This window comes from Vanessa tameamea, chromosome 2 (assembly GCF_037043105.1).
Source record: "Vanessa tameamea isolate UH-Manoa-2023 chromosome 2, ilVanTame1 primary haplotype, whole genome shotgun sequence".
NCBI lineage: Eukaryota > Metazoa > Arthropoda > Insecta > Lepidoptera > Nymphalidae > Vanessa > Vanessa tameamea.
In genome coordinates, this window is record NC_087310.1 from 13858097 (window position 1) to 13872439 (window position 14343).

Here is a 14343-nt window from a genome sequence, read left to right on the forward strand (position 1 = left end):
AGGAATTTAACACCGGTTCTGAAATACCTCAGCCCCAAGAAGAATGACAAAAAAGGAAGTAAGGGGATTATATTTTTTTCCAACAATAACATAACATAACATAACATAAACAGCCTGTAAATTTCCCACTGCTGGGCTAAGGCCTCCTCTCCCTTTTAGGAGAAGGTTTGGAGCATATTCCACCACGCTGCTCCAATGGTTGGTAGAATACACATGTGACAGAATTTCATTGAAATTAGACACATGCAGCTTTCCTTGCGATGTTTTCCTTCACCGCCGAGCACGAGATCAATTATATTCAAGGTTGGTGGCGCATTGGAAATTATTGAATGATTAAAATTTTTTACAGCGCTATTGTCTATGTGTGGTGTCCACTTACTATCACGTAGTCCATTTGCTGGTCGGTCTACATACATCATAAAAATATATATATTGGGTCGTGTAATGAGGCCGTATTCCATACATTAGGTACATAAGTCTATCTATGACTCGATAGTTCCAGAAACATATAAATTGATTCACAAAATAATTACCAAACATATATATTCGGACAGCAAAGGTGAAGTATATTGAAATTAAAAGAACAAAATTCCTATTTATTTAAAAGCACTAAGGATTATTTACTTAAAATATTATACTAACAAATCCGGATTACAGAACAAAGTAGACACAGATAATATTCTAGATAAAAAGAAATTATACGCAAATTAAACATTTCGTATGTAGAGAAATTTGTCAGCACCTTACGATTTAAGCGCTGCGCCATTGCTGATTTTAAGTAGGTTTAAGTGATTCGAAGTTTATTTGAATTATAGGAATGGTTTTACTTGGTGGTAGGGCTTTGTGCAAGCCCGTCTGGGTAGGTACCACGCACTCATCAGATATTCTACCGCCAAACAGCAGTACTCAGTATGGTTGTGTTAAGGTTTGAAGGGTGAGTGAGCCAGTGTAACTACAGGCACAAGGGACGTAACATCTTAGTTCCCAAGGTTGGAGGCGCATTTGTGATGTAAGGAATGGTTAATATTTCTTACAACGCCATTGTCTTTGGGCGGAGGTGACCACTTACCATCAGGTTGTCTGCCTACCGATATCATAAAAAAAAGTGCTGAGGATACCAGATTATTTACTTATATTACTATACTTATCGTATTGTCATTAATACGGACATTGTAAGGGTTCCTGTATAATTTATCGCCGGAAGCGAAACACACCAGGTGGCCTCCACTTGCTTACTCAACGTTGGTCTCGACATTACCTGCCTGGGGACGGCTTAGTGTTTAATATAATTTGTGATTAAATTATTTATGGCTATTAGAAAATACGGTGTTGTTTTTGGAACGTCGTCTCATTTAGCGTATACCATACGTCATCCGAAGACGTAGACTAGAATCCTATTTTGACTGTGACTATTTGCGAAAATTTTAACCCCCATATGCATATAAAACGATTTTCCACCAGCGTTCTTTTGTGGTCATTTTTTTCGGTCGCTTTGAAATAAATTCCTAATTGTTATACATTTTTTGAGAGCTAAGAAAATGGTCATGTTTTTAAAGTAATCTGCAAGACAAGTTTTAATATTTTTTTTTTTGTTTTTAAGGCGTTTTTGTGGTAAAAATAAATTAAATATTATCGTTTTCCTTCTCGCATTTTTAAATTTGAACCAATAAAATTATTGTTTTAATATTGATAAATAACAAGTGTTTAATCGTTTTCATAAATCAGAAGAAAAAAATTCATTTAAATTAATACAATTTTTTTAAATAAATTTTTGAAGTTGCATTTTTGACTTACTTTAAAAAAAGCTAAAAAAAATAATTCAAAAATGGTTCACTTTATGCACATGGGGGTTAAAATTATCGGAAATAGTCACCCCTATCACACCCTAGCAGAAATATTGCGAATTACCAATAACCCTGTATACAATATATAAACAAATCTGGATTACAGAACCAATCTGACTGTTAATATTCTAAGTATTCTAATATTCTAGCTTTTCAAATCTTAAAAAACCTCATCACTTTATGATTTAAGCGCTGCGCGATCCCTGATCTGTATAAGTGATTCGGATTCGTATTGCATCTGCTGCTTACGTATTTGTTGTTTCAGCGCTGTAGCGGTCTCAAATACAACAGTTGGGTAAATATATTTTAGAAAACAACGCCTATTCTATTTTTCATAGTTTTGTGGTTCTAAATGTGAATTTTTATTCATTATATACGTTTTAATTTAGATTTTTTACAGTTTTACAGTTTAAATAAGGACGTTATTTTTGTAATGCCTAACTTATTGTAACGGCAAAATAATCGATTCATCAAATACCTAGCAGGACGTAGGCAGGCCTTTAACGTGTCAAGTCAAAAGTAAGTAGTTCACTTATGTGACCTTGTGACACGGAAATATTTTTCTTGTGCTTTTTAATAAAGTAGTGTGACTGTGTTTTTTCTAATCCATCGTTTACTAATCCGTCCGACGCACTATATTGGACTATATTCGACTATATTCGACTATATTCGACTATATTGGACTATATTGGACTATATTGGACTATATTGGACTATATTGGACTTTATTGGACTAAATTGGACTATATTGGACGTAGATATGCATTACGATTTTTCTTGGCTTTTCGTATCTAGGAATATATTAATTATTCTTAAAATTAAAAACTATATAAAAATTTCAAATAGAATTAAAGTATTTTCAGCGTTTTTTGTCTGTAGTTATAATGAAACATCTGGCCTTATATCTGATATTTTCCTCAGTTTACTTTATAATTTTTTAAATAGTAGAACATATTTGTTGACCAGCTTAAAAAGAAGGACGTTATCAATTCAAATTTGTCATTTATGAACCCATTAAAAATTATTTTATTTGTTAGGTATAAAGGTATGCTTCCCGTTTGGTTCTATTTAAATTTGTAGATAGTTTTTTCTTTGCTAAATTTTTACATAATACAAAGCATTTTAAAATTGCCTGTGTACTATATTTTAGTAACTTCGTATATTTCGTTATAATCTTGTAGCGAATGTTTTTTAAAATGATGGGATGTCAATGCGTACCCCTCCATAAGGTCACTGTCATCCTGTAGTTTTGAGTTCAAAGCTAAAATCGGTTCGGTAAATAGTGATTGGAATTCTTAAAATTTTGGAACGAAAATCTCTCTTTCTATCGTGTACGGTTTTATGTAATGTTATTTACTTATTTTTTGTTTATTCGTTTTATTATTTTTATTTATTTTAACTTCGCTCCAACCGGGTCTCCCAAGACACCTCAATTTTTATTTTCTAAAAAATAAGGATAATAATTTTTAATATTTTTTTTTTGTGGCTTTTATTTTTATGAGGCTTTTTTAAGGCACAGATTATTTCGTCAATGTTACGTGCGAATAAATTGTAATGCTTATTTATAATTGTGAAGTTTATGACTTGTACCATACTGAAATCGCGTTAAAATCTATGCGAACGGCCTGTTTCTCTGACAGACTATGTAAATTTAACCAACGGTGAGTGGAGACGACGGATATTATAAATCTTATAATTATAAAATATTCTCTTTTATTTTCCGTGAAATATTAATGAAAAAAAAGAAACTGTCTTTTTGTAAGAAAATATTTATTGTTACTATTCCATAGTTTTTATTGTGAAATATTGTGTAACTTTGAAAATGTAATGAGTCCTAATAAGTGCCATTCACTAGACAATTTTGTTTTAGTAGTACTTTTTTTATATGCTGCACAAATATCATCATCCCAAATTTTAAAAAGAAAATGTAAAACCCAGCTTATTTTAGGACTTTTCGTCCGAATCTTTGTTAGTTCAACTAGTAAAATACTCAATGTAGCAATTAAGAGTTCTTTTGAGAAAAGGCTTTCACGAACCAAAATCAAAAATCCTTTTTCTTGGTGAAGGAGTTACTAGAGTAAGTACTCTCTGGAAACCATTAGAAACCATTCTTTAGAAATTGTTCTCAATAGAACATAAGATTCGTATGAGAATTACGTTCCTTCACAAGAGCCACTTCTTCAGTCAATATCTTTTATACTTTTTTTCCTATTGTTAATTCAATGATTAAGACGAATTCGACTTTTTACTTTGCTGTCGGTACCAAAACGAAACGAATCTGTGAGCTCTCGATTGAATCGTAAGTATAGAACGATGATTCTCAACAAATTGATTCGGCGGATTGAATGTGAAATTGAATGCCAAGTAGGCATATTTACCATTATTTAATATATAATATAAGAAAAATGAAGTACATTAATGGTAATTTCATTTTCAATACACATTCGTACAATACAATAGATGACGTTCAATCATTTATTGTCAGCTATGTTTGTACTTTGGAAATAATAGTTGTAGTTAATTTGTATGATATTAAATTTTATTTTTTTTATCAATACCGATTTGTTCATAATAATAATTTATAATATATTTCATAATATTTTATACAGTAATATTAATTTATCAACAAAGGCAATGCTTCAAAAACTTTTGTCTTATTCATTATTTAAAGATACTTTTATATAAATTAAAATAACAAACGTAGTAGTCTTTTAACAGATGGAAAAAGTCAGAATCACTCCCCAGTGATTTTTCCGCCAAGTCCATTCAAATATTACGGCGATGTTAAGAGCAAAAGAGAGATCTCACGGACTTTTTTTCTTAATTAATTTACTCTTTAAGCCATTGATAATATAGCCAGTAGCTGAAGCATTAATCAATATTATCTAATTGAATATTTCAATAAACTTATTTTGTTATACGTAGCACGTCAAAAATATTCATTTAAAAATTTTTTTTTAAGCAAAGGAATTTGATGAAACAAATGGTATTCTGTACCAGTCAACCTAAACAACTAGATGCATAGTATAACAATTTGATGTCACTTATAATTAAAACCGAGCCGAGATGGCCTAGTGGTTAGAAAGCGTGCATCTTAACCGATGATTTCGGGTTCAATTTTATAATTCATCTCGTGCTCGGAGATAAAGGAAAACATTGTGAGGAACCTGCATGTGTCTAATTTCAACGAAATTCTGCCAGATGTGTACTCCACCACATTGGAGCAGCGTGGTGGAATATGCTCCAAACCTTCTCCTCAAAGGGAGAGGAGGCCTTAGCTCAGCAGAGGGAAATTTACAGGATGCTAATGTATGTAATAATTAAACCTTTGATACTTCTACATCGCGATGGCGAGATTTGATATTTGTTTTATTTCTATAAGAAAATATGATTGGTGCAACTACTACTAGTTTAGTTTAAATTACACATACGTTATTGATACACAATATAAACGCAATATAAATATATTTATATAATGACATGAATATTTTGTATGATCAGAAAGTAAAAATTTAAGAAATATTTTACTTTTTCAATTAAGCTTCGGCGAAGCCTTTCTGATATATTGAGCTGGTTTCACGGTCTGACAGCGCGAACAGTGAAATTATTACAAAGAAACCAGAGCGATGAATATGATCGGAAAGTAGCAAGCGAATCGATTGAAGCCTACATACCCACCCATACGTGAATCGTAGTCAACGTTCATGAACGTTACACAGGAATTTCTTTAAATAATAAGGATAGTAAGAGTCGAATAGAGAAAAGAGACATTTAATATTGGAAATATTGACATTGTCTGCTTGAGAACCGTTTAAGTTTAGCGTACTAGACAGAAATATGATTTAGAACGCAGGACAAATTACATAGTATGTAGTAAAATCATTCAAATGTGCAAAATACTACTAAACGCACTGTGAAAATTTGTGACGTCATAATGTTAGCGTATTTATAAAGAACGAAGATCTCATATATTTCAATATCGCAAAGCCATCCTTCGTACACAAACTTTTGCGGTGTACTTACTTTGAAACCTTACATGAATCATTCGACCAGTCAATTTCGACCAGTGGGGAATGGCAATACAGATTGTCGAGCGTTTGCTCATGGGGTCACAACACGAAAAGTCATTTTATTCAGATTCATTGGAATTGCTTGCCACAAAAGTTGACTCGTCGCTTTCCGATCGGATTATACCCACTACCCTTATCCACTGATCAACATAATTTTGTATTAAGGGTACGGTCAAGTCTTAGTAAATAATAAGTAATCAAATCAATTCAAACTCTTTAGATGATTATATGATATATTATCTATTTGTTTTTGAAAAGTATTTATTAAATAATCACTATGAACGTTAACTTTTTTTGCATAGAGAAGTTTTTCGTACTTTCATACTCTTTGTCGTGCTTAGCCACGCGCTGAAGTATTTTTGAGCACGAGATTATTTTAGTTTAAATTGGAATAATAGCTCACAATTTTTTTTAAAGAAGCATTCAAATGCGTGATTAGTATTCGCTAGTTGAACACATTTGCTTATCACATCATGTTTATTGAGGTACAAAGAATAAATACTTCAGAACTAAGAACTAGCAAAACTAACTTATTCAAAACTCTTAGTTAAGGGGAACCTGAAACATTAATAAGCAGTGTGTTTCTAACTCTGATAGAGATTTGTGAAAGCCCGTCGCACCAAACAACAATATTCCGGCTTGAAATGTGAGTCAGTTACACATGCATACATGTATAATGAACGAGATCTTAGTTTCCAGCGTTAGCGATGCATTAATAATGTTTTTACCTTGCGAATATATGAGGGTGGCGGTAATCACACTTAATAAATATATAATATATTTATTTCATTTATTCAAATAGGCGTTTGAGGTAAAACGTTTCGAGTATAGTTCTATTAATTCACGAAGGCGCGCTCTTACGCGTTAAATTATCATCGGCTTGCATTAGTGTGAGTGAGTGACGCTCCCGCTTACAAGATCTCTTAGTGTGCGTGAGATGACTAAGAGTAAGGTCAGCAAAAAAATAGAAATAATAATACTATTACTCTATATTTAACAATTTAACGTGGGAGACTTTTTAAGTGAATAGGCCTGTTAGTATGTTCGAGCTACAATATAAATATATATTTTTTATGTTTCGTCGATATATGCGACAGAATAGCGTTTAAAAATAATATTATTATGATAGTAAAAAGATAGATTGCATTGTTATTGCAGTATGATATTTTATTTAATTATTGTATGTTGGTAAGCTTTTAAGCTTGGATCGTAACTTAAGTTTTATGTCATAATAATAACGACCTGCCCCGGATTTGCACGGGTGCAACGTATTAATAAGGAAAATATATGACAGTAGTATAATTTACACCTTATAGGACTTTTTTTTTTATGTCATAGGTGCCAAACGAGCAGGAGGCTCACCTGATGGAAAGTGACTACCACCGCCCATGGACATCTGCAACACCGGGGGGCTTGCAGGTGCGTTGCCGGCCTTTCAGGAAAGGGTACGCTCTTTTCTTGAAGGTTCCCAAGTCGTATCGGTTCGGAAAAACCGCGGGCGAAAGCTGGTTCCACAGAATGGTTGAGCGAGGCAGAAAATGTCTTAAAAATCGCGCTGTTGTGGATTTTTAAGAATTTTTTTTTTTTTTTGTTCAACGAAGACTCGATTTCAGACACAAGTTTGTTCCGGTTTTCTTCGACGTTTTCCCGAGAAATATACTTAGAAAATATTTTAGAAATAATGTAGCTTTCTACCTATGAAAGAATATTAGGATAATATAATTAGCTCCGGATATTACCTCCTACATATAAACAAACAAATTTAACCTCTAATAAGATTTTTTATATTAAAACTTAGTTGTCGCTCGCGGCTTTGTTCTGCAGTCTTCGAATAATCTATGTCTTTCCATAGAATTCAGGTTTCCTTCATACCAAATCTTATCGAATTCCGTTCAGTAGTTTGGCTGTGTAAAGCAACAGACAGACAAACAGAGTTTCGCATTTATGCTATTCGTGTAGATTATGAGTGACACGTGGCGGGTTTCGACCAGGTGAGAGACGGAGAACTGGGAACTTAGACAAAACTTGCGAGAGGCCTAAAGACCTAAGACTGCGATTGGCTAAATGGTTATGATAAAACGTTAAAAAGAAATAAATCTCAAACAAAATTGAATGTTTTATATGTCAACACAATATTTTATCAAAGCCGTATTCGTACTTTTTTTCGGATCACGAAGGTTTTATTCAAAGAGGTTTTTAATTCAATTACTGTATTACATGTCCAACATTTGTATAGTTCGCATGAAAGTCGGAACGGCCAGTGAATGTTATCAGGAATTCTTGTATAATCCATTTCCCCCAACCAGAGTATCTTTGACCTAATCTCCATTATTACTTGGAAGCCAATGTCCAATGGATTGGATTAAGTCTATGTCTCCCGACAGGTCTCCTCAGTTTCAGTATTTTTTATTGATTGGTCAACTTCAATGGCGTAGTTACTTTTGAACATTGGGTCAATCGCATTAACAATGAGTATTATTAAAAATATTTTAGAGCCAACTGTAAAAATTGACGACCTCCGTGGTCGAGTAGTGTGTACACCGGTTTTCAAGGGTACGAGGTCACTCCGAGGTCCCGGGTTCAATTCCCGGCCGAGTCGATGTAGAAAAATACACGTAATGTTTAGGACACGATTGCTGTCATTGCTTATCAAATCTCTTTTGTTGCTTGTTTTTCTTTTCTTTAATTTTGTGGTTGTTCTTTTAAAGATTAGCAGTATATATGTATATCTGTATACTTGGCTTATTTTCATTTAGTTTTAGTCAGCTTTGTTTGTACATTTTTTCGTTTCATTTTTCAGGTTCTCATAAACTTTTATTTCGTTCTTTAGAACAAAATTCTGAATTGTTTGAACTTTAGAAGACAAATTCAGAATTGTTTTTCATATTTATATTTAATAAGATCTTGAAAAAGGATGAGTCAAAAGTGTTCGTTGTTAAGAACTTGAATAAATAATGTAAGTATTTACTAAAAGTTTTATATTCTACTAGTTGTTGCCCGCGGCTTCGCTCGCATTTTAGAGGTTGATTGTCATGTGTTAGGCCAAAAAAAGTAGCCTATGTCCTTTCTTGGTGTTCAAGTTTGCTTCGTACCAACTTTCATGAAATTCGGTTCATTGGTTTGGCTCTGAAAGAGCGACAGACAGACAGAGTTACTTTCACATTTATTCACAAAATATTAGTATGGATAATACGGGCAACTGGCTAGATTTTATACAAATGTATCACGTTTATAGTAAGCCATGTAATATTTGGTGATTTGGCAAATCATTTCATATGATCGTTATTGCTTTGAAGTATTGAGTAACGTAACGACAAATACAAAGAGATGGACGAGCGTAACTCACAGTCGTGAATAATTTGTTTTCACAATAGATCGATGTTATTGATTCATGTTCTAATATTAAATGTATAAAAACTTTTTTTATATTTATATTAATAATAATGTATACAATTTATATTCTATCCCAACCATAATTGGAGAAAAGCCAAATAAATAACACTTTGCAGCAAATTGACGCGATATCATTGGTCGAGAGCTTGATTAATCTATGATATTCACTGTGGATTTGCGAAAAAAGTGCGTTTCTTATCGTCGACGAAACTGTTATCGGAATCTTAGCAGTAAAATTGAATTAAGAATAAAATTAAGTATATAAGTATAATTGTGTTGTATTATAAATAAAGACATATTATTCATAAGTTCTGAAACTCGCATGAAACACGTAAATCTAAGGTTTGTTTACCTTTATTCCTACTTCCATTGGAATAGGCTGTATATTATTTATATAATTAGATAGAGTTTCGGATACAAAAGAACTAAAACAAATGTGACAACTTTAATATCTTGTTGTGCGTGACGGCTTCGCTTGACACTCGCCAAACGTCTTAAAGTAAGTAACGTCTAGGGTGCGTGTACTTTGTGTCTACACAGTTAGTTTATCTTGACGTGTGTGACAGTCTATCTAGACATATAAATAATCAAAGGTATAGTACAAAAAAATAGTACAAGTGTAGTGTACAAGTGCGACTCGTGTTGAGTCGGTGCCGGCCTATTCGTGATTACCTGCAAATGGTTTTGGTTTCAAAATTTGGTATAAAGCAAGTTCATAATTAAAATACGTAAGTTCCGTAGATTGATATATTTTTTATATCACCCCCTAGATCCGCATAATACACTGTGACAGAAGAGCGGTTGCACAGATTAAATATGGTATTATATTTATTTAAACAACTTTATTAAGCACATCCTACACAAAAATAACATAGAAACATTTAAATTATCTCAATATTTTGATATCGAGCGATTATACAAATTTTGTTTAAATACAAATTATTATAGACTAAACTGTTACGAGATCAGAAATTTAATTAACAGACTTACTTGAAAAAGTACGTTCCATTGTTGTAACCGAAGAAGGGTACGGTGTAGGTAAGCATCCAGATATTGCCTCCACCGCAATCGTAATAGGGCTTCGACCATTTGCCGTCCTCGTACGTGACGGACAAGATTTCATCCGGCTCCCGTTCTGTGTGTGCGGTGTCGTTATAAGTGTATGTGTTGTAACCTGCACCAAAAAACTACGTTAACTATTTTTTTTTTTAATGAAATTTGGATCAATGCATAGGTTTTTTATCAAAATCAAACTAACGACTAGAACGTGATCGTCATCATCAAGATTTAATAAAATATTAAGCTACTGCGAATACTGTACGACTTAGCGAAAAGAATGACCAAGGCAATATTTTCAGCTTCGCTGTATTATTTGGAATTGAGCCGAGACAACTTAGTAGAAAAGACTGCGCGTTAAAACCTGATTAAGCGTCACAGATTTTGATATGCTTAATTCGTATTTATAAGCTTTTATTTAACTTGCAATGTATGTATATATATATCTGCGGGTGGAATCTTGCTACTCAATTTTGAAGCAGATATCTTTAACCGATTTGGCTGAAATTTTGTAGACACGTTAAGTTTGGATGACAATACACGATAAGCTTGACGTCATTATAAGGCCAATATGGTGGAACATTCGAGATGGCAGAATAGTTATTTCTTATGCACTTCTACAATATAGGTATCAAATGATAGGGCTTGTTGAGAGTAATTCGGAAAAAAAATGTGACGTCATTATAAGTCCAATATGGTGGAACATTCGAGATGGCAGAATAGTTATTTCTTATGCACTTCTACAATATAGGTATCAAATGATAGGGCTCGATGTGAGTAATTCGAAAAATAATGTGACGTCATTATAAATCCAATATGGTGGAACATTCGAGATGGCAGAATTGTTATTTTTTATGAACTTATATAATATGGGTGTCAAATGAAAGAGCTTGTCAAGAATGAATTGAAAATTATTCGGCAAACAACCTTGTAACAATGATGCGTTGAATGAGATGAAACTCAGAAACCTAGACATTCATAACTTAAAAGTAAAAAATAAATTCAAAGTAAAAATACTTTTAAAAAAAAGTTTTTATTTAAATGCTCTAAAAAGAAGAAAATAAAATTTTCCTTTAAAATTTTAACTATCAATTTATAACCTCATCATACACAATTTCTTTAATCATAAAAGCAGAAATCGTGAAGGAATTTTGATCTCACAAAACATTCTTAATTCAAATAGGCTAATGAAATGAATGAATGTATTAAATGATAAGTATATAATTAAATGTTAACCTACTGCTAATATGGAATGTACCAAGAGACTCATATCCGTCTAACACGAGATCGTGCTTATATAACCACGTATATTTTTGATGTTCAAATTAAAGAAGTTTCTAGTGTCACAGCGGCAAATATATATTTTGCGAGTAGTAATAAACCAATATTTACATCGGAAACTATGCAAGGGTTTTCGTATAGAGTTATTAAAATAAATGTAAATATACAGCCCATACGGCCATAGCCTATGTCAACTCGGTAGCCGTGTAAATATTATACTAAAACAAACCGTTTTTTTTTAATATTAGAATCTTTTCGTAACCTATATTTCCTATACCTCTCAACTCCCATAACAAATTTCACACTCTTGAGTGATGAATTTCCAAAAAGGCTGTGACAGTTATCTTTCACAGCTGAGTGGAAGCCTATACATCGATTTCCATATTTATAAAATGATGAAAATCCATACAAATTTTCATCATAAGTTTCATCGTCTTTGGCAATAATGAAAGAATTTTTGAAAAATCAACTCCCTTTAGAGGAGTGTTAAGGACATGCCTGACTTCTATATTTCTAACGTCAGAATTGAGAAATTTTCTTACAAACTATCATCGCCCATTTATCCCTTTTGAAGGTAAATTTAATTATTTTATTCGTTTTATATATTTTCTCGTTCTGTCGTTGTCTTAATTGTAGTAAAATATTTCGAACTATGAATCTCAGTTAAAGCCGTGCATTTGTAATAAGAGATTTTTTTTTTACCAAATCTTATTTTTTCAAAAGATTATCAAGTATTTTATAGAAGCAGAAATAAAATACGACGCTAAAAGTGCAAGTTTGGTGATTTCCTTAATAATCTCAGTTTTACGTGTAGCTACTATTTCTTTTCCATTATCGACGAGTCCAGCTCCGCCATTTCCTTCACTAATACCTCGTTGAACAGTTTCTAGCTTACATTCAGCCTTGAAATTAAAAGCTGGAAGCTCTTTGAATTTCATTTTCATTCTGAGTTGCTTCAGTTTTTTTATTGTATTCGAGCACATTTCACAACGGCTCTCGGCAAAGTTGAGAATAATGGCAAATTTTTACTGCAAATAAATGTATAAGCACTTTCTTATTGATTGTACGGCGATCTACAAAACAAAAGTTTATCGAGGACGTACTTTGAGATTAATTGAGTTTTATAAGGTAATTTTTCGTGTATAAATTAATTTGTTATAAAGTTTCGCAAACAAAATAGCCATACCAGATGTTGAGAATAAATAGTACAAGCCAATTTAAATTACAGTCGATATTTAAGCAAGCTATTCTGTTTTTGAACTAGTGTTTACGAAATATTTCGAAATCGTTTAAAGAAAAATGTATTGGATTTGAGCTAAACTTGTTTCAGAGTATCGTAGAGCAGTGAATAGTTGCCAGCCAATAGGACTGTATTCCTACAGTCTACTGGGAAAATATTCAAAATAATCTCGTCACGAATTTCCTTATTGTTCGTTATCAAAATGTTGTGGAAATAAATACAGCGTTGGAAACAAATGTTATTACAAATTTTAAATTGAAGTTTGTTTATTGAATTTTAAAATATAAGCAGTCCGGCTAACTGATTGCAATTCCTATATAATTGATATAAGTAGCTGGACGGGCAAATGGGCAATCTGATGGTAAGTGGTCACCACCACCTGTCAAACCAGAACAAAACAATACAAAGTAATACTGATAAGCGATAAGTGGGTGGTACCTACCCAAATTGTCCGGCACCAAGTTACCACCAAGCGATAGAAATTGCTTAAAACAAATATGACATCATAAAATCTTTTAAAAACGTAGTCAAGTTTGAGCCGATCGGACTTATCGAAATATACTTCCATAAGTATTTAAATTAAAAATTTTATAAACAAAACAAAACGATAAAATCTTCGACTCTAGTTTTATAAATAGAGACAATTACGATGAAACTGTGCTTGACGATAATACGAAAGAAATCCTAGATCAGGTTAAGATTACAAAGGAAAAAACGGCGCTAATGGTGTCGTTAGAAATTAAGCTGAAGGCTTTCTGTAAATGCTTTCGAATAAATAGGATTACACTGACGGATAATTTCGTAAACCGATGGGTCATAGATATATTTACGTTTCTGAAATTCATTCGTAAAATTATTTTGTTATTTATACTATAAAAAATGAAACGTGATTTTTTTTTGTAACGTAACTAAAAATAGGACTATACTAGGATATTATCGATACATACATCTTACACGAGAAGATGACCCCCGTATATAATATTATTAAAGTAGTTGCGCTTCGCATTTTCAGTCGCTGTTAATTTATTAAATTTCATGTGAATAATAAATCAAATCAAATCAATTTTATTCAAGTAAACTTCACAACGAAGCGTTTTTGAATCGTCGATATTAAAACACTACCACCGTTTCGGAAAGCAGCCCACAGCGAGAAGAAACGGCAAGAAACTCGCATAGTTGCTCTTTTCAAATAAACAGATTTACAATGCTGTTTTTTTTTTACAATAATTAGTGTCCTGTGATGGAACCCGAGCCTAAAACCAGGCGTTTTTTTATAAAAAGTACTCTTTTAATGAATAATAAGATTTATTTATTAATTAAGTCTTAATAAACTTTTTAATAATATGTGATGTAGCTCGATTATTATTGACTAAAATCAGATGTTACAAAATTATTCTTCAGAAACCCACCGCGTCTCTTATATAATGACGTCAAAGTTAGATTTTTTTATCATCTCTGT

The 14343-nt window shown here is 32.4% G+C and overlaps 1 protein-coding gene across 1 annotated transcript in view; it reads right to left on the reverse strand.

Moving 5' to 3' along the window:
- LOC113394087 (uncharacterized protein) overlaps window positions 1-14343 on the reverse strand; it is a 183072-nt gene that overhangs the window by 34420 nt on the left and 134309 nt on the right. Inside the window, exon 3 of the mRNA XM_026631286.2 lies at window positions 10298-10481. Coding sequence (XP_026487071.2) covers window positions 10298-10481 — 184 coding nt within the window. The remainder of the gene's footprint in view (window positions 1-10297; window positions 10482-14343) is intronic.